Source organism: Macaca nemestrina, assembly GCF_043159975.1.
Source record: "Macaca nemestrina isolate mMacNem1 chromosome 11 unlocalized genomic scaffold, mMacNem.hap1 SUPER_11_unloc_1, whole genome shotgun sequence".
NCBI classification, from domain to species: Eukaryota; Metazoa; Chordata; class Mammalia; order Primates; family Cercopithecidae; genus Macaca; species Macaca nemestrina.
In genome coordinates this window covers 487,243-508,419 of record NW_027257572.1, presented here as the reverse complement: position 1 = coordinate 508,419, position 21,177 = coordinate 487,243, and the positions used below count along the sequence as shown (strand labels likewise).

At 45.2% G+C, this 21,177-nt stretch overlaps 1 protein-coding gene and 1 pseudogene across 2 annotated transcripts; one reads left to right on the top strand and one right to left on the bottom strand.

The window, feature by feature from the left end:
* Positions 1-59: 59 nt before the first annotated feature.
* On the bottom strand, positions 60-12,599 carry LOC105466261 (mediator of RNA polymerase II transcription subunit 15-like). 2 transcript variants are annotated; one of them, XM_071089620.1, is made up of 4 exons: positions 12,464-12,599; positions 6,209-6,339; positions 2,093-2,157; positions 60-1,647 (listed from the first exon to the last, which is right to left on the bottom strand). In XM_071089620.1, the coding sequence occupies exons 2-4, from the start codon at positions 6,279-6,281 to the stop codon at positions 1,027-1,029; spliced, it is 759 nt and encodes a 252-aa protein (XP_070945721.1). In that variant the 5' UTR covers positions 6,282-6,339; positions 12,464-12,599; the 3' UTR covers positions 60-1,026. The 2 variants fall into 2 exon arrangements, with proteins under 2 accessions (XP_070945721.1, XP_070945722.1); XM_071089621.1 differs by lacking the exons at positions 6,209-6,339; positions 12,464-12,599 and adding an exon at positions 3,263-4,014.
* A 270-nt stretch (positions 12,600-12,869) lies between these two features.
* The window catches only part of LOC105466256 (POTE ankyrin domain family member G-like), a 99,189-nt pseudogene continuing 90,881 nt past the window's right edge, over positions 12,870-21,177 (top strand).

Sequence of the window (21,177 nt, the reverse complement as noted above, 5' to 3'; positions counted from 1 at the left end):
TGGCAGCCTGGAGGTCACGCAGTGGTGCACCGACCTGAGGAAGGGCTTGGTGCCTGCAACAGAACAGTGGGTGTGAGCCTGAGGCAGTCGGCACCGCACCCAGGCCCTGCACACCCGCCCTGCACACCAGGATTGGCTGAAACACCAGGAGGAGCCCTGCACGCTGCCTGCCTGGCTGTAGGGCTCTCCTCCCAGAGCCTCATCATCAGTGAAGAACTGAATCTGAATGGAATTTGGAGCCCAGGGCTTTGCCTCTGACAATCTTGGGGACCTAGCCCTGGCTCTGCTGTGTGCCAGCTCTGGGCTCAGGGAGACTGATCCCTGTCAACGTGGCTCTCTGGTGCCATGTCACCTAGATGGGGCCCTGTGTGCCCAAGCTACTGGTAGGACACGTCAGCTGCGCTGAGCTCCCTAGTGGGCTCTGGAAGAGCAGGGTCTGTCCTTAAGCCGCAGCTTTCTCACCCCTCGGCCACTGAACACAGCCACCCTGGACAGCTGACCTGACACAAGATGAAGGGGCAAAAGGACACAGGAGAGAGCAGAGACCCTCTCTCACTGGTGGACAACCCGCTCCTGTCAGCACAGGGCGAGCCAGAAAGGGGATGGAAGGGCCTGAGCTGGGAGGGGCTGGAGTGCACAGAGGCTGTCCCTACTGCACTGGGAGCCTGGTTTTCCGAACAACCCCTGCCTGCCCTGAGCCCCCACACAGCTCCTCTGGGTCTGCCCACTGTACAGCCACTGTCGGTCCATCCATCGCGGACTCTGGGCACGGCAGTCGGTGGGCACGTGGTGGCACACTTGGGAGGTCCTTGTCGTTTGCAACACACAAGGCTGTACCTGTGACTGGACAAGGCCCGGCCTGCCCTGCCTTACAACTCTGCTCCCGAACAGGACTCTTCAAACCCGAGGAGGTTCTGGTGAGGCTTGTGGCAAAGCCTGGAGCTCTCTCTGACTCTCAGATTTCCAAACCTGAAGCCCGGAGTGCCCTGCATTGATGGGTACCCACAGGTCCTGCCCACCACCTCCCTAGGGCCACAGGCAAGCAGAGCCACATCTGTGTTGGGGAGATGAGGGTGCGTGGGCTCTGGCGGCGGGGGCAGAGACATGGCTAGTCTGTCCTGAGCTCGGTGTATGTGAAGACAGGGCAGACAGCCTGCAGAGCGTGAACACAGGGCGGGGTCCGGGCACTGTGCCCTCCGGCTCAAACGGCAGAGGCCTGGGGCTGCGGTCAAGGTTTGCTAACCAGCGCCAGCCTGACGCTCCTGGACACTCGCCCAACTTGCAGATCGAGTGGACGGTGCCATTGTAGCTGCAGTGAGAAGGGTTCAGGTTTATCATGCACTTGGGGTCCAGCCTGGCCACCTCGCCTTGCAGCACACTGGGGGTGCTCTGCCGCTGGTCGTCCTCAAGCCTATGCTTCTGGGTGCATACCACCGGGGCCTTGAGAAGGCAGCATGGTGACCACACTGGGCACATATGGCCCAGGGCTGGCCAGCTGCCCTCCACAAAGCCCAGCCCAGCTGGATGTACGTGATGAGTGGGCCGTGGCTGACAGTCATGGCTGAAGCAAATGCGCAGGGAATGGCTGAAGACAGGTGAGCAGATGTTGGCCAGGATGGCATCCAGGAGCTGCTGGCACAGGTGCTGCTGTTTGGTCAGCGGCACCGGGGCAGTGGGTTGGAGGCAAGATGGGCACGGTCAGCAGCCCAGGACCCGAGGGTTCTTCATTTAGGGGGCCTTCCCACCCCAGGCCCGTCCTCACTCACAGCCTGATTCCCAACGCCTCTCTCTCAGCCTCCACCCTTGTGCAGACAATGCTGGCCGATCCTGGTGTAATCCCCCACCCCCACAGCCCCTGACTCCTCTGGGCCGGGTGGCAGAGGCACCCATGGGGGCCGTAGACAGAGGGTGACCTCTCCCATGTTCCCACCCAGCACAGCAAACCTGGCCTGGAGGAGGCCTGGTGGGCAGGGTCTCAGGTCAGGCCCAGTCCCCACCCAGCCGCCCTGACCTGGAAGGACCCTGCTGTGGTGCTCCCAGGAGCTCTTGGGGGAGCCCCAGTTCCCCTAGGGGTCCCCAGCATCCCACTCACCACTGCCATGTCATTCTTGAGTTTCTCCAGGGTGATGTCACACTTTGGCAAGGTCTTCAGGGGACCTGCAGAGAGAGGGAACTCAGGCTGAGCCCCGTGCTGGAGGGCTGGGAGACATGGCTGGTCTCAGGCTCGGATCTGGGATCCCAACCACCGCCACTGGACCTCCGCCCTCAGAAACCTCTGCAGGAGCTCCCTTCAGCTGACCAGCTGTTCCCAGACCCAGAGTCTAGGCAGGCGGCCCTCACCCTCAGGAGCTGCCCATCCCTGTTGGCAGTGAGGCAGTGAGTCAAGAGAAGGGACAGTGGCCAGGCCCCTGACCAGGCTGGGAAGGCCTCAGTCGCATCTAGGCCAATCCGTGTCCCACCCAGTCCTATAACCCTAAGGATCAACTCAGGAAGGCCCGGAGGACCGCCCAATAAGGACTGGCACTCTATCCAGACAAGCAGAACAGAGAGATGCTTCTAGATGGGGGTGCGGGGACAGCCTGAGTTTAGATGAGAGGGAGGTACAGGCCAATGCCCATGCAGTTCTGAGGTGCTGCCTGAGCTCACAGCAGCCTGTGGCCAGTGACCCTGCCTTCCACCTGCTTCTCACCAGCACCGTCTTGTTTCATTTTCATGACAGCACACATGGGCTGCAAATGGGGTAACTGAGATGCAGCTGCCTGCCCACAGTCACTGGGAAGTCAGGGGCAGAACTCCAGGTCAGGTTCAGGCCCATCACAGCCAGCTGATGGTCAGGCCACCGCAAGCTGGGCCCCCAGCTACTGGCTGGATGAGGCCTGGCTGTGATGGCCAGCGTGAGGGCCACAGCAGTGGTCAGGAGTAGGGCAAAGGCTGGGCACTGGCCAAGATGAAGCCTGGACTCAAAGGCCAGCACACGAGTGGAGCGTTGGAGGCCTCTGTCCAGGTCCCAAAGAGCTGCCTGGTGCCTTTGCTAAACCCACATCACTACCAAGTGCCCGTCCACAGCTGGGCCACCCCTGCCCTTGGGGACCGTCCGTGGGCTGTGGGCAAAGTTCACAGCTTGGAGAGGCCTGTCACAATGTCTAGATGGCTCTTCATCTTGCTCAGGTCCTTTTTTCTGTCTGGGACAGCAGAGGGGACACTCAGACACGAGCCCAGTGGCATCCCCAGGGCGCTGGCCCCCACCCCGGCCGCAGCCCACCTTCATTCTTGTCGATCTTGTTGACCACGCGGTGCGGGGGACTGATGCGCTTGGACAGCTGCTTCAGCGTGTCCAGGTACTGCTGCTCCTCGCCCGGCTCAAGCCGGCTGGACTCATGACAGAGGTCACTGCAGGACTATGGGCAGGTGAGGCCACAGCCCTAGACCCTCAGGCGGGGAGCTTGGGCTCTGAGGGCCCCAGAGCTTGCACACCCGGTATAAGCTGAGGTCTCGTAAAGGTGAGGGGCGACCTTAGCACCTCGACCCGCCAGGCCGTGTACAGTTCACATTATGGAGCTGTGGGTCCCGGGCCCGACTTACCAGGTGTGTGTAAAAGTCTAGGGGAGGGGACACTGGAGTTCTGTGTGGTGTGGGACTGGGCAGGAAGCTACGGGGGACGGAGAAGGGCTGGAGCTGCAGCCAAGCGGGAGAAATATGGGTGCCGGGCCCAGGCAGGACAGCCACCGAACTCACTGTGCAACAAACCACAGTGGTGGCCACTCCCCATCCTCCTTCCCATGCCAGCTGGGCGGGGATCTCACCCAAAACAAGGGGTTGGGAAACAGGCAAGATGAGCACCCGGCGCACAGGCTCAGCAGGGGCCAAGAGCACACACAGCTGGCGGACGCCCTGCTTCTGGAAGGTGATGGGATGCCAGCGAGATTACAGTGGACACTTCCTTCAGCTAGAAGCCTAACGAGCATACCAGCTGGATCCGCACCAGCTGAAAACACCGGCTGCTGAGTCCAGGAGTTTGAGACCAGCCTGGGCCACCTAGGGAGACCTTGTCTCTACCAAAAAAAAAAAAAAAAAAAAAAAGAAAAAGAAAAAGCTGTTCCATGGCTGTTCACTTTCAAAATACCAAGAAAAGGAAAGAAAAGGGAAGTTTGGCCGGGCACAGGGGCTCATTCTTGCAATCCCAGCACTCTGAGAGGCCAAGGCAGATGGATCAGTTGAGGTCAAGGGTTAAAGACTAGGCTGAGGCCGGGCGCGGTGGCTCAAGCCTGTAATCCCAGCACTTTGGGAGGCCGAGGCGGGTGGATCACGAGGTCAGGAGATCGAGACCATCCTGGCTAACATGGTGAAACCCCGTCTCTACTAAAAAAATACAAAAAACTAGCCAGGCATGGTGGCGGGCGCCTGTAGTCCCAGCTACTCGGAGGCTGAGGCGGGAGAATGGCGAACCCGGGAGGTGGAGCTTGCAGTGAGCCGAGATCGGGCCACTGCACTCTAGCCTGGGCCACACAGCGAGACTCCGTCTCAAAAAGAAAAAAAAAAAAAAGACTAGGCTGAGTGCGGTGGCTCACGCTTGAAATCTCAGCACTTTGGGAGGCCGAGGTGGGCAGATCACAAGGTCAGGAGATCAAGACCATCCTGGCTAACACGGTGAAACCCCATCTCTACTAAAAATACAAAAAATTAGCCGGGCGTGGTGGTGGGCGCCTGTAGTCCCAGTTACTCGGGAGGCTGACGCAGGAGAATGGTGTGAACCCGGGAGGCGGAGCTTGTAGTGAGCCGAGATTACGCCACTCACTGCACTCCAGCCTGGGAGACAGAGTGAGACTCCATCTCAGAAGAAAAAAAAAGAAGAGTTAAAGACTAGGTTGGCCTGTCTCTACTAAAAATACAAAAGAAAAATTAGCTGGGCATAGTGGCACGTGCCTGTAGTCCCAGCTACTTGGGAGGCTATGGCAGGAGAATCTCTTGAGCCCTGGAGGTGGAGATTGCAGTGAGCCGAGATCATACCACTGTACTCCAGCCTAGGCAACAGAGTGAGACTCTGTATTTAAAAAAAAAAAAAAAAAGAAAAAGAAAGAAAGAAAAAGAGCAGTTCTCATTTTCCTACTGGGCTCAACCTGCAGTGTTTAGATGAAGTGACGTCCTAGACAGGGGAGGGACAGTCCGAAGAGGCAAGAGCAGCAGCTTCCACAGGCTGGGCAGTCACTACGCACCACCGCCAGGCTGGCTGTCCACACACGCCACGTCCTTCCTCTGCATGAGACACCAGGGCAAGGGAGCCCCCCAGCAGGCCTGAGGACACGTGGAGACACACAGGGAGGTGTGGCAGACAGGCTCCAACCTTATCACACAAGGTGGGCAGCTTCCCCCAGCTGTAAGTAAATGTGAATTCCGTGGTGTGTTTCACACAAGACTCCAAGTAAGAAGGTGATGGGCAGGCGCGGTGGCTCATGCCTGTAATCCCAGCACTTTGGGAAGCCGAGGAGGGCAGATCACCTGAGGTCAGGAGTTTGAGACCAGCCTGGCAAACATGGTGAAACCCCATCTCCACTAAAAATACAATAATCAGCTGGGTGTGGTGGCAGGCACCTGTAATCCCAGCTACTCAGGAGGCTGAGGCAGGAGAATCACTTGAAACTGGGAGGCAGAGGTTGCAGTTAGCAGAGATGTTGCCACTGCACTCCAGCCTGGGCAGCAGAGTAATACTCTGTCTCAAAAAGAAAATTTTTAAAAAATCTAGCCTATTTGTTTAAAGGAGATGTTAATAATTCATGCTCCCTTGAACCTCTTCAGTTTTTTGCTTTTGACAGGAAGGTTCATTAACACACACAATCAATTACTAAAAGAAATATTATCAAACAGTAAAACCTCACATTCTATTAGCAGCCAAAAAAAATTCAACTTAACACTATCATTCTCAAACTCAAATATCCAGAAGTCAATTTAAGTAATTCATGTCTCCTTGGCAAGAGTGTATGGATGATACCTTTTTCCGGGTGATAGTAAAACCTATTCATTTTCTTACCTCACCCAGTATCAGCTTTTATATTTTTACTGATAAAGCCCACAATACACATACTGTATAGAAATCTTGAGCTCTTAATTAAAAGGAACACACAGAGTTATATCTAAATCATTTGCTACAATGATCTAAACCCACTTTATTTACATCTTAGTATTAATCAGAGGGCAAAAACTCTTACATTACCTTTATTTTCAAGACTGGAGGCAGTGTTGCTATCTGGCACAGGCAACATGTGTTCATAACCCCATGATACCATGTGTTTACCCCCAAGCAAACAGGAGGGAGATCCAGGCCCTACTTCCAAAAGCAATAGCCTAAGGGACAGAAGGAAAATCAAAGACACCGAGATGATTTGTTTTAGCAAGAAGTGTACCTGCCACCCCAAAGAGCAGGAACCACAATCTTAAAACTAAGATGTATAATATTTTATATGAGTATTATTCACAAAAGATATTCACCATATTTTTAAACAAAAAATTACAAAGCCATTTTTCTTAAAATGTTACAATAAAATTGTATCTGTGTGTAAAATGTATCTATTTTGTGTGTATGTGTGTGTGTGTGTGAGAGAGAGAGAGAGAGAGAGAGAGAGAGAGAGAGAGGGAGGGAGGGTTATGAATTAGGAAGCATATGTACCAAAACATTAGGAGTAGTTATATTTGGGTAATGAGATTATGAATGATTTTCACTGTCTTCTTTATACCTTATCAATCATCCGCTCAAAATTTACAATCAGAATTCATTATAAGCTATTGTTTGTTTATTTATTTATCTGTTTTGTGAGACAAGGTCTCACTCTGTCACCCAGGCTGGAGAGTGCAGTCGTGCGAGCTCAACCCACTGTAACCTCGGCCTCCAAGGGTCAAGCAATTCTCCCGCCTGAGCCTCCTGGGTAGCTGGGACAAATCAAAGCTAAGTTTTCTTCAGTTTAAAGCAACTTGTTATAATCACGTTGTTTAGCCTCATGGTAATCAGAAAACAAAAATCAATAACAGACACCCTAAAATTTAAAGTAAGGAATTAAAACACACTACCAGAAAAAATTACCTCACTACAAACAAAGACAGGAAGGAAGGGAAGGAGGAAAGAAAAGAAAGAAAGAGAGCGAGAGAGATCTGAGAGAAAAGAGGAAGGGAGAAAGAACAAAAGAAAAAAGAGAGAGCAGCAAAACAACCAGAAAACCAGTAAAAAATGGCAGTAGTATGTTTTTACCTGTTAGTAATAACTTTGAATATAAATGAATTAAATTCTCCAATTAAGACAGAGTGGCTGAATGCATTAAAAGACAAGACCCAATTACATACTGCCTACAGGAAACTCAGTTCACCTACAGGCATACACAGACTGAAAGTGAAGAGATGATAAGATATCCCATACCAGTGGAAACCAAAAAAGCAGAAGTAGCTGTACTTAGATTATATATACTTGCGTCAAAAAAAGAAAAAAATGAGATAATTATAAAATGAAAAAGAAGTAAACAGCAGCCTAACAATTGTAAGTGCATATGCAACCCGCACTCAAGCAACTAAATACAGAAGCAAATATTAACAGACCTTAAAGGACAGATGGATGGCAATACAGTAATAGAATACCTCAGCACTCCACTATAATCAACACCCCACTATCCTCAATGGACAGATCATCTAGACAACAAAACGTCATCAGTTAAACTGTACTCTATACCAAATGGACCTAACATTTACACAGCTTTCCACTCCGCAACTGCACAATGCACATTCCACTGAATAGTATATGGATTATTCTCCAGGATAGACTATGCGTTAGGCCAAAAAACAAGTCACAACACATTTTTAAAAACTGAAATCATATCAAGTATCTTTCCTGACCACAGTGGAATAGTACTAGAAATCAGTAGCAGGAGGAAAAACTCTACAAATATATGGAAATTAAAACACATGCTCATGAACAACCAATAAATAAAAAATGTATTGAAAAAAGAATAGAAACACAACATAACAAATCCTGTGGGATGCAGCAAAAGCAGTTGTAAAAGGGCATAGCTATAAACGCCTACATCAGAAAAGTAGAAAGATCTCAAATAGCCAACCTGACAGTACACCTCAAGTAATGAGAAAAACGAGAAAAATAAAATGCTAAAATTAGTAGAAAGAATATCATAAAGATTAGAGAAGAAATTTTAAAAATAGAAACAAAAAATACAAAAAGTCAATGGAACAAAGAGCTGGATCTTTCAGAAAAAAATCAAAATTGACAAGCTTTAACTAGTCTAAGGAAAAGAAAAACAAAACAAAATCATAGATGAAAAAGGAGACATTACAATTGATAACACAGAAACATGAAGGATTCTAAGAGATGACTAAAAACACCTATGTAAAAACAAGTTGAAAAATCTAGGAGAAGTGAATAAATTTCTGGACACATAACAAATTCCCAAGATAGAATGATAAATAAAAAACCTGAGGCTGGGCACGGTGGCTCATGCCTGTAATCCCAGCACTTTGGGAGGCTGAGGCGGGTGAATCACAAGGTCAGGAGATTGAGACCATCCTGGCTAACACGGTGAAACCCCGTCTCTACTAAAAATACAAAAAATTAGCCGGGCGTGGTGGCGGGCACCTGTAGTCGCAGCTAATTGGGAGATTGAGGCAGGAGAATGGTGTGAACCCAGGAGGCGGAGCTTGCAGTGAGCTGAGACCATGCCACTGCCCTCCAGCCTGGGCGACAGAGCAAGACTCCATATCAAACAAACAAACAAACAAAAAACAACCTGAACAGACCAATAATGAGTAATGTAATTAAAGCAGCAATAAAAAGTTTTCCGTCAAACAAAACACAATCATGGTTTTTACTGCTGAATTTTACCAAACATTTTTAAAAGAGAGCTAATATCAATTTTACTCAAAATATTCCCCAAAAAAATGAAGAGAAAGGAAGTCTTCAAAACTTGTTCTATGAGGACAGCATGACCCTGGTACAAAAACCGGACCAGGAAATAACACAAAAAGAAAACCACAGGCATTTTAAATATCCCTGATGAACACAGATGCAAAAAAATCCTCAGCAAAATACTTGAAAATTGCACTTGACAACACAATAAAAAGATGATCTGCCCTGATCAAGTGGGATTCATCCCAGGAATATGAGGATGATTCAATAAAACACATATAATTAAATGTGCGACATCACATTCAGCGAATCAAGAGCTAAAACCATACAATCATTTCAGCAGATGCTGAAAAAAATAAAAATCAACATTCCTTCATGACAAAACCCGAACAACGTAAGTACAGAAGGAACATATCTCGGTGCAATAAAGGCCATATATGACAAACCCACGGCTAACATCGTAATCCATGGGGAAAGGTTAAAAGCTCTTCCTCTAACGCCCGGAACAAGTGTGGCTACTTTTACACCACTTTTATTCATCACAGTACCGGAAGTCCTAGGTAGGGCAATTAGACAGGAGAATGCAGTGAAAGGCATCCAAATTGGAAAAAAGGAAGTCAAACCGTCTCTGTTTGCAGGTGACATGATCATGTGCACATATATATACACACACATATATATAATCGTAAAGATTCCACAAAATCACCTACTAGAAATAATTTAGTCAAGTTGCAAGATACAATATCAACATATAAAAATGAGTAGCACACCCATGTACCAATAGTGAAATACCTAAGAAAGAAATCAAGAAAGCTATTTCATTACCAAAAAAATTATATTTAGGGATAAACTTAACCAACGACAAAAGATCCCACAACGAAAACTATAAAACATAGATGAAAGCTATTAAAGCAGACACAAGTAAATGGAAAGATATCCCGTGCCCATGCACTAGAAGAATATTCATAAAATATCTATATCACCTAATGTGATCTACAGAATCAATGCAATGCGTGTTAAATTACAAAACACATTCTTCATAGAAATAGAAAAAAAAATCCTAAAATTCACATGGAAATGCAAAATACCTCAGATAGACAAAAGAATCTGGAATAAAAAGAAAACCTGGAGGCATCACACCTAACTTTAAAACATACTACAAATCTATAGTAAGCATGGTACTATCAAAACAGCATGGTACTATCAAAACAAACAGCATGGTACTATCAAAACAGACAGCATGGTACTATCAAAACAAACAGCATGGTACTATCAAAACAAACAGCATGGTACTATCAAAACAAACAGCATGGTACTATCAAAACAGCATGGTACTATCAAAACAGCATGGTACTATCATCAAAACAGCATGGTACTATCATCAAAACAGCATGGTACTATCAAAACAGCATGGTACTATCATCAATACAGCATGGTACTATCAAAACAGCATGGTACTATCATCAAAACAGCATGGTACTATCAAAACAGCATGGTACTATCATCAATACAGCATGGTACTATCAAAACAGCATGGTACTATCAAAACAGCATGGTACTATCATCAATACAGCATGGTACTATCAAAACAGCATGGTACTATCAAAACAGCATGGTACTATCATCAAAACAGCATGGTACTATCAAAACAGCATGGTACTATCATCAAAACAGCATGGTACTATCAAAACAGCATGGTACTATCATCAAAACAGCATGGTACTATCAAAACAGCATGGTACTATCAAAACAGCATGGTACTATCAAAAAAAGGGGTGGGGGAGAAACAGGGAAACGAAGGAATGACAGACAGACATAGACAAGTGAAACAGAATAGAGAAATCAGAAATAAATTCACGCATTTATGGTCAACTCATTTTTAACAAAGGCATCAAGAGCACACATTTGTTCAATAAACTGTGCTAGGATAACCCAACGCCCACATATACAAGAATACATCTAGGCCGTTATCTTACCATACACAAAAATCTACTCAAAATAAAGATTTAAATGTAGGACCTCAAACTATGAAACTACTAGAGAAGAAAACATAGAATAAATGCTTCATGAAATTGATGAGGACAAGGAATTTTCAAACAGACATCAAAAGCACAAGCAACAAAAGCAAAGATGTCATTATATTAAACTTCTCAAAAGCACAAGCAACAAAAGCAAAGACGTAATTATGTAAAACTTAAAAGCTTCTGCAAAGCAGAGGAAGCAATCAGTAGAATGAAGAAACACCTCAGAGAACGGAAAAAGTATTTGCAAACTGTGCATCAGCCAAGGGGTTAATACACAAAATACATAACTAACTGAAACTACTCAAAAGCAAAAATACAAATAATCTGATTTAAAAAATCTACCCCAAACCTTTGTCCCCCACCACTATTTTCCCACCTTCTTTTCTCGACCGTCTTTGCCCCCTCCCCCTCACCACCCTTTTTCTTCCTCCATCTACCCCAAAACATTTTCCCCATTTTTTCCCCATTTTGTAAAGCCTTCTCTACTCTCCCGCTCACCACCCTTTTCCCCGTCCATCTTCCCAAACACTTTCCCCAGTTTTTTCCCACCGTCTTTTCCCCTTCTCCCTGGCCACCTTCTTTTTCCCCGTCCCACTGTCATCACCCTCTTTTGCTCCTTCATCTAAGCAAAAACATTTTCCCCCACCTTTTCCCAAAGCATTCTCCCCAATCCTGCTGCTCACCATTGTCTTTTCCCCCATTCATCTACCCAAAACTTTTCCTGGTCGTCTTTTCCTCCGCTCCTCCTTGCCACCCTCCTTCCCTTCCCCATTTACCCGAACACATTTCCCCATAGTCTTTTCGCACAGCCGTCTCCCCACTTCCGCTCACCTCCCTCTTTCCCCCCTCCATCTACCCCCCAGAATTTTCCCCACCGTCTTTCACAGTCTTCCGCCCTTTCCCACTCGTCGTCTTCTCTGCCCTAGCCTGCCTGCCACTCTCTTTTCTGCCCTCCATCTACCCCAAATTATTTTCCCATTTTTTCCCCAACCCTCTTTCCCTGCTCCCTCTCGCCACCCTCTTTCCTCCTCCTCGTCACACTCTTTCCCCCCGCATCTACCCAAACACTTTTTACCCACCGTCTTTTCTTTCTCCACCGTCTTTCTTTGCTGCCCACTATCATTTTGCAAAACCTTGTCTTCCTCCCGCTGGCTACCCTCTTTTTCCTTCCCCCGCTTGTTTCCCTCTTTCCCTCCCTCTATCTATCCAAAAACTTTTCTCCCTACTGTCTTTTCACAAAACCTTCTCTCCCTACCGCTCGCCCCCATTTCCCCCTCTACCACCCTCTTTCCTCCTCCCACTTGCCACCCTCTTTTCCAACTCCGACTACCTATAAACTTTTTCCCCACCGTCTTTCTGCAAAACCTTCCCTCCCTCTGCTCCCCACCGTTTTCCCCTCCATCTACCCAAAAACTTTTTTTCCCACCACCTTTTCCCCACTGTCTTTTTGCAACGCGTTCTCCTGCTCGCTATCCTCTTTTCCCTTCAGCACTAATCACCCTCTTTACCTCCCTCCATCTATCCCAAAACTATTTCCTGGTCTTACCGCTCCAGCCGCGCTGCCGTCTCCCGTCGCCACCGCCGCCACCAACCTCAGCGAGGCGAGCCGCGCGGCAGCGGGTCCAGCCTCCAGCATAGGCCTGTGATTACCCATTCCGGGTCCTCTAAGCAGGCACCGAGCAGCTCTACGGGAAAATACGGGACCCTGGAAGGCGCTGACGTCCCTTCAGCAGCGTTCATGCACCGAGCTTATATACAGGAGGATTCCTGAACTGCGTGTTCTGATTGGATGAGAGAAAACCTCCAGGCCTACTCGGATTGCACTTTATTATCATGCTCTGATTGGATGAGAGCAAGCCTTAAGACAACCAATCACAGCATGAAGATAAAGTCCAATCAGCGTAGGCCTAGAGGTTTTCCTCTCATCCAATCAGAAACATCTCCTGTCCGTGTCGCTGACTGCTTGAGGATAGCAGTTCGGTGTGGCTTCTCCGTGGCCCAGCTTCTTTAGGGTGTTTTTCTTTCATGGTGAGTGCAGAAGCTTTCGTTTTCTGGAATGTTCTGTGTATCTCTGCTAGATTCTCCTTTTCTTTTTTCTCTCTTGATACCTTAGCATTAATTTTACAGTAGTACTTATTCCCTGAGGGTTTTCGAGGTTGGAATGTGTAGGAGGCTTTAGGGCTGTTTTTGAGGGAGATTCCCCATGTAGATGGAGAGAGAGGAAGGCTCTGGCTGTGGGAGGAAGGGGGAGCCCGGCCCAGATGGCGTGTTGGGGCCAGGCCGCGGTTTGGCTGCCTCGCTTTCAAGCCTCAGGTGGAAGGAAAGGATCCAACTTAAACTCCAGGGTTTGCTGATATTTTAATTATTTTTATTTTTTTGGAGATACGATCTTGCCTTGTCGCCCAGGCTGGAGTGCAGTGGTGGATCTCAGCTCACTGCAACCTCCATTTACTGGGCTCAAGGGATTCTCCAGCCTCAGCATCTCCAGTATCTGGGCCTATGCCCCATGCCCAGCTATTTTTTTTTTTTTTTTGTAGTTTTGGTAGAGACGAGGTTTCGCCATGTTGCCCAGGCTTGTCTCAAACTTCTGAGCTCAAAGCAACTTGCCCAAATGCTGGGATTACAGGCATTAACTACTGTGCCCGGTCTGCTGAATTTTAAAATCTGTGTCCCTGCCGTTGGGACATAGGGGTCACTTTTCTCCACTCCCTGCAGTGCCTGCCTAACTCTGTCCCTCTAGTCATGGCCACCTCACCGGGGGAAGGGACCTTGCATGTGGTTTAATGTCCTCTTTGCAGAAATGTCTATTCAGGGTCTCTGCTCTGTTTTGGGTGAATCACTTTTTTTTTGTTGTTGTTGCTACTTAGTACTGTTAATGTGTTGCATATTTTCTATAACAACCCCCATTAGCCAATATGTGATTCCTCAAAACGTTCTCCCAGCCTTTCTCTTTGGGCTCATTGCTTCCTTTTCCTTGCAAAAACTTCTCACTTTGATATAGCCATGCATGTTTTCTTATGGCCAGGCATGAAGGTTCATGCCTATAATCCAAGCACTTTGCAAGGCTAAGGTGGGATCACTGGAGCCAAAGAATTTGAGACCAGCCTAGGCAACGTGGCAAAATTTCATTTCTACAAAAAATACAAAAAAATTAGCCAGGCGTGGTGGTGTGTGCCTGTAATTCCTGCTATTCAGGAGGCAGAGGTGGGAGGATCACTTGTGCCGGGGAGGTCAAGGCTGCAGTGAGCCATGATCATGCCACCGCACTCCAGCCTAAGTGACAGAGTCACTGTAGTTATCACTTCTATGATTCCCTCCGATTTTCTAACAAGTTTTTGAGATGGTCTCATACTCTTTAGGCTGGAGCACAGCGGCATATCAGGGATTGTGAGTCCTCCAACTTAGTTTCTGTTTCTCAGGATTCCTTAGACATTCCGGGCCATTTGTGGTTCTATATGACCATTAGCATTGTGTATTCACATTTCTTAAATTTCTGTGCATAATAAAGTATATAATTAGAGAGTATGCTGGGACTGTTGTTCCTCTGGGATATTTTGATTCATGTATATTTTTACTAATGATCAAATCAGGGTACTTGCCACATCTCTTCTCTCACACAGGTATTCTTCTTTTGTGAGAACATTGGAATTGCTCCATTCTAGCTTTTTTGAAAAATACAGTATTTTGTTAACCACAATTACCGAGCTGCGAGCTGTGGTATAGAGAACAAGAATGTATCTGTCCCAACTAACTGCAACTTTGTTTCCATAACCAATCCTCCCATTCCCTCCTTTCCCTCTCCTCAGAAAACCACTACTGTGCCTTCTACTTATCAGAGGCAGAGTTTTCTGGATTCCATATAACTGAGATGAATCTCTGCTTGTTTTTCTATGCCTGGCTTATTTTATTTAACATATTTTCCAGGTTCATCTGTATGGCTCCAAATGAAAATTACGTTGTTGTGGATGAACAGTATTGCGTTGTGCAGATATACTGCAGTTTCTTCATCCCTTCATCTGTGGATGGAAAGGTAGGTTGATTCCATACCTTCTGTATTGTAAATAGTGTCATGAAACATGGGAGGGCAGGTAACTTCTTAAGGTACTGGTTTCCTTGGCTTTAGATGCATATGCAGTGTGAGGAATACCCCAACTTTTTCACAGCGTATTCACTCATTCACATTGGCATCAATAGCGTATCAGAGTTTTCCTTTCTGTAAGTCTGCACTGGCTGCTACCTTCCAAAAATGCTATTGCTGTTTTTGGTGATACTCATTCTTAGTGGAATTTGATGGTAACTGATATCGGGGTGTGATTCTGACTTACATGTTTGGAGTGATTAGTGATGTGGAAAATCTTTAGTTTCACCTGTGGATCAGTTTCGTGTCATTTGCAGAAGTGGTTGTGCAGGTCGTTTGCATGTTTTTAGCTTGTGTATTAATCTTTTCCCCACTTGGTAGCCTTAGTGCTTGAATATGTTAAATAACAACCCCTTCCAAAATTACAATTTCCCACAATTTTAACCCAATCATTCTTTCCACGAAGGTAAGATGCTTTCTCTTTGGGTTCATTGTTTTCTTCCCAGTGCAGAAGCTCTAAAATGTTTGTCTCACAGGTTTATATTTGCTTTTGTCAGCAGGGATTTCTGTGTCCAATCAGAGAGGAAAAAGAGAGATCATAAAGTCATTGCATTGTCTATAGGTATTTTCCCCATAAGTGAGACCCTGTGGTGTTTGGTTTTCTGTTCTTTCCTTAGTTTGCTTATCATAGTGACCTGCAGGTCCATCCTTGTTGCTGTCAAGGACATGAATTTTTTTAAACTATGTAGGATGTTGTAGTATCTATGTACAGCACTTTTAAAACATCTAATCAACTGTTAAGGGGGAACATAGATGGATGTTATTTTATATTTCCATGTGAATAGCACTTCCAAGAACATACCCATGCCTGTGTCATTTTGAAAGAAGGATTTATGATTAATTCTTTGTGTGTAGATACCCAGTTATGCAATTGCTCATTTGGATGGTAGTTCTAAGTTCTTTGAGGAACCTCTAAACCACTTTTCATAGCGTGAGAACTAGTTTTTATTCCCACCATGAGAGTAGCAGCGTCTGCTTTCCTCTGCTGCTTTGCTACCATGTAAATATTTGAACTTAGGACAAGTGGCCATTCTGACCGACGTGAGACGGTGTCTCCGTGTGTGTGTGAGTTACATTTCTCTGATGATGAGTGATGTCGAGGTGTTTGTTCATGTTCTTTACCCATTGCTTGAATGGTTTGTTTTTCTGCCTCTTGATTTTTTTTAAGGTCATGTTAGAGTCTGGCTATTAGACCTTGCTGAGAAGCATAGTTTGGGAACATTTTCTCCCGTCCTGTAGGCTGTGTGTTTACTGTGCTGGTGATTTATTTTGCTATCTGGCAGTGTTACAGTTTCTTAGGCCCAACTTGTCCTTTTGGTTTTTCTTGCTGTTGCATTTTGTCTAAATACTTTCCAAAGCCTGTATTGAGAAAGATATGTCCAAGGTTTCCTTGTAGGGACTTTCATAGTTTGAGATCTTCTACTGAAATCTTTCATTCACCTTGGGTTGGTTTTTGCATCTGACGAGAGTTAGGGCTTCAGTGTTACTCATCTGCATGTGGCTAGGCACCTAGCCCAGTGCCCTTCATTGCAGAGTGAGCCTTTTGTCTGTCTGAGCTTTGGAGTTTCAGGGCATTTTGTGGTCCCATGGGAATTTTAGCATTGTTTCTCTATGTTGCTTTCAAGAAACAAGATTAGCTCTGTCCTAAAGATGTACAACTAGAGGGCAGAGTGGGACATTTGGGGCCGCGCATGCATCGTATAGGGATGAAATCAGGGTATTTAGTGTCATTTTTTGCCTTGTCGAGTTTTCATATATTTGAGTGAGGAGAGCGAGAACGCGCCTTTCTGGCTGTCTTGAAAACTACCCTCTGGTAAAGTTTTCCCTGATCATCCTGCTGAGGAACAGAACAGCAAGTTTCATTCCTCTTAATGCAACGTGTCACTTTGTACCTGTTTCCTATGCCCACCCATGCCCAGCCTTCTGTTCCAACCCTGGCAGGCCCTGTGGTGCTTTGTAGGTCTGTGTGAGATAAAGTTTCCTAGATGCTTCACGAGGCAGGTGATGCGAGGTTTGTCTGTCCCTGCCTAGGGTGTTTTCATTTACCACGATGTCTTCCAGGTTCCACCATGTTGGTGCGGATGACCTGATTGCGGTACCCGTGTCTGGGTGAAGAGGATCCGGTTGTGACTAGATGCTGCAGTTTCTGAATCCCGTTCTCTGTGGGTGGACAGGTAGGTTGATTCCTTATCTTGGCTATTGTGACTGGTGCCACAGTCAGCGTGGGAAGGCAGATACGTCTTCCGTGTACTGGTTTTGTATGATTCCAGTAGCAGCACGGCTCAGTGAGAAATGGTCGTTGTATTTTTAGTTTTCCGAGGAACCTCCAAGTGCTCTGTAGTGTGAGTACTCATTTACCTGTTAACAGCTGTGGATAAGAGAGCTCTCTGTTCTCTGGAAATTGACAGCAGCATTTGTGGTTTCCCTTCTTTGGAGATACATGAAGGGCTTTGTAATACTCCTTCAACCGAGAGGGACACAAGCAGTATCAGAGTCTTGTTCGGATTTTCATGTTTGCCATGATTAATGATGTTAACCAGGCGTTCACAAACAGACTTGTTTTCAGTTTTATATGTTCTTTGCAGAAAAGTCTCTCTGTCCAGTTTTGGTTTGGTAATTAATTTCTGTTTTCCGGTGTTTTTGGCTAGTTAGTAATGTTACTTACGCCTTTTCCAAGAAATGCCTCATCGACATTGTTTTTCTCCGAACCCTTCTTATCATCCTTCGTATGTTTCTTTCTTTTTATTCGTATTTTTCATTCTTTCTTGCCCAGAAGCCACGTGGTCTGGTGCAGTTTCAGGTGCGTGCAGCGTTCTGGTTTTCCCTTAACACTGGTGACTGATGAAGTTAAAGAAATTCACTAGCATGTCAATCTGTTGCCAGTGAGTTTTGGTTGTTGGTGGTTTGTATTCTTTTGTGTCTTTATTTTTTTTTTGTTATTTTCCTTTTTGTAAACCATGAGCACAGATCCAGGTTCACCCTGGTATCTGCACACTATATGCTTTCTTCCTAGAGAGTGACTTTTTCAAGTTCTGGGTGTAGGTCTTTCATTCGTGTTGAATGAATTACTGTGAATTTTGCACAATAAGGACCCTATGTTGTTACTTGCGTAGGGATATCCAGTTCCCCAAACGCTGTGTTGGGCAGACTCTCCCTTTCCAGGGTGACTTTTGTGGTTCTTTTCAAACATGTGCTTATTCTATGTTGTGAAAGGAAGATATCTTGGTCCCTCAAAATCACTAAGGAAGACTCAGGCTGGAAACTGCTTAGGGCCATCTTGCCTCCCTTTCTATTCAAAGTCACTCCTCTGCTCACTGAGATAGACGCATATCTGATTGCCTCCTTTGGAGAAGCTAACCAAAAACTCTAAGTAATGTAATCATTTGTGTATCACTGATCTGTGACCTGGAAGCTCCCTCCCTGCTTCCAGTCTTCCTGTCTTGTCTTAAAGTTGTTCAGCCTTTCCAGAACGAACCTGTGTACTTCTTAACGTATATTGATTGATGTCTCATGTCTCTCTAAAATGTATAAAATGAAACTGCCCTGGCCACGTTGGGCACATGTTGTCATGACTTTCTGATGCTTTGTCACGAATGTGTCCTCAACCTTGGCAAAATAAACTTTCTAAAATTAACTGAGACCTGTTTCATATTTTCTGGGTTCACTTTTTGGTAACCACGGGGGGATTCTGAGTGGAGATTCTCCTGACCTTTGGCAAGTCTCCTGTCAGTGCTTTGGGACCAGCGTGAGCTCACTTTATGACCCAAACCAATAGGACAATTTGCTGAGGTCTGAGAGCACCCCCTCCAGAGAATTCCTCATCTCCCAAAATTTGGTCAAGATCTAAAAAGTTTATTTTGCTGTACAACTCCTTTTTTTCTTTTCTTTTTTTTTCTTTTTTTTTTTTGGAATTTTGCTTGCGTCCATCAAGAAGACAAGTTTTCATACCTCCATGATGTTGGAAGACAGGTGCCTCCTTTGTGGGGTTGGAGCTCACTTCTTCTAATAGGCAAGTGTTTTTTCTCCTTTGTGGAGTTGGAGCTCACTTCTTCTAATAGGCAATTTTTTTTTTCTCCTGCTTCTAGGATGGTAGAGAGCAGTTTACAGCCTGAGACCCATTACTAAGTAAGAAACTGGTTTTGGATTCTGTCTTGCATATTCCTTTTAAAGAATAAAGTTAACATTTAACAACCAGCCGGTGTTAATTTCTGCTTACCCTTAGAGTGCTCAGGTACCATAATTTGTGTGACCATTGGCAGTTTAGCAGCATTTTGTCCTAGCTGAAATATGGTGATAAGATTAAAAGAGTTTTGTTTAAAGGAACACAATTGTGTAGAAGTCACCTTAATTAAAAGGGTAACATCCAGATGTGTGTGCAAGTGTGTATTTGAAAGGCCTTCATGTTTTTGGTTTTTCTGTTTGTTTCATTCTCCTAAGACCTTGTCTTTTTTTTGTTGTTGAGCAAACGTATTTATTTTTGTCTTGTCAGTTGACTGAATTTTGTTTTCACCTGATTTTTTTTTTGACTGAAATAGTTATTGCAACAGAGACCACTCTTGGGTTTTTAAGGAAGAATGTAGTTTAATTTTATGTTTAATTTGACTCAGAGAAAAATATTAGTGTCTCCCTATAGCACCACTAGACTTTTTCTTTCTGTACTTTATGAAGTAAATTTGGCTATTTGATTTTCACCTGAGTTGTTTCCTTTAATGTTCAAATTTCAGGCTATTAGTTGACAACTGCCTAGGGTTGTGAAACAAGTTATCAAGAATCTGAAAGTCTAAGACAGAAAAAAAAAAAGGTGGGGGGGAGTCCTTTAAATCTATAAAATGTACTGTAACAGCCCAATGGGTTTACCTTGCCTGCTGCCTAGACAGAACCTATTTATCAAGAGGAATTGCAGTGGAGAAAGAGTAATTCACGCAGAGCTGGCTGTGTGGCACACCAAAACTTACGCAACTCGGTCTCCCTGAGCATTCGGGGATCAGAGTTTTTAAAGATAACTAGGTGGGTAGGGGCTTGGGACATGGGGAGTGCTGATGAGTCAGGTTGGAGATGGAATCATAGGGGGTTGAAGTTGGGTTTTCTTGCTGTCTTCCATTTATAGGTGTGATGGCACAACTGGTTGGGCCAGATTACGGGCCTAGGCAGGGTCTGCAACACATATCAAGCCCTGATCTTAGGTTTTACAATAGTGATGTGATGTTACCCGCAGGAGCAATTTGGGGAGGTTCAGACTTTTGGAGCCGGAGACTGCATGACCCCTAAACTGTAAATGCTAATCTTGAAGCTAATACGTTAGTCCCGCAAAGGCAGACTGCTCCCCAGGCAAGAAGGGGGTTCTTTTCAGGAAAGAGCTGTTACCAATTTGCTTTCAGAGTCAAACTGTAAACTAAATTCCTTCCCAAAGTTAGTTCAGCTTACACCAAGGAATGAACAAGGACAGCTTACGGGTTAGAAGCAAGATAGAGAGTTGGTTATCTCTGATTTCTTTCACTGTCATAATTTCCTTAATTATAATTTTGTAAAGGCGGTTTCAGTACTTCCATCAATGTGCCTAATAGATTTTTATATGTATTTGTGTGTTGTGTACAGAATGTTCCACTACTAAAAATACATAAAAGAGCTCTAATTGGCTTAAAGAAAAATAAAAGCGCTTAAGTTAGATACTAAAAAAGACTAGTTCAATGCTTTTTCAACTTTATGTAACTTAAGTAAAATCTTTAATAAATAAGCTAGCTTTAAAATTATTGGTAAAATAATATTAGAAATGTCTTAAGAATTGGCAGCATACATTTTTGTTTACATTGAGTAATAAACCAATTTCAAACGTATTCCTGCCAAATACTATAAGGTGTCAAAATTTGGCATTGGGGTTTCAAAACTATAAACCCAGCCCAAAACAGAATGATCTTTACTTCAGTAATTTTTAATAAGATGTTGATATGGGTTTAATAAAAATAGATGTTGATATGGGTTTAATAAAAATAAAAATAGCTTACATGTTGAATTTAGTAAGATTACTAGCACTTCTAGTCCTGTGGCTTTTGGTTGTCTAGTCCACAGACAATAAGGAAAGGACTGCTACTGCCTTTGTTTCAAAGCTAAATTAGAAACCAGGT

Bases quoted from the DNA above. Each gene is read 5' to 3' on its own strand.
- LOC105466261 (XM_071089620.1), bottom strand. From the start codon at position 6,281: ATGGTATCATGGGGTTATGAACACATGTTGCCTGTGCCAGATAGCAAC. The intron at 2,158-6,208 runs GTAATGTAAGAG...CTCTCTCTGCAG, and splicing joins CTCCAGTCTTGAAAATAAAG to GTCCCCTGAAGACCTTGCCA. The intron at 1,648-2,092 runs GTGAGTGGGATG...CTGACCAAACAG, and splicing joins TCAAGAATGACATGGCAGTG to CAGCACCTGTGCCAGCAGCT.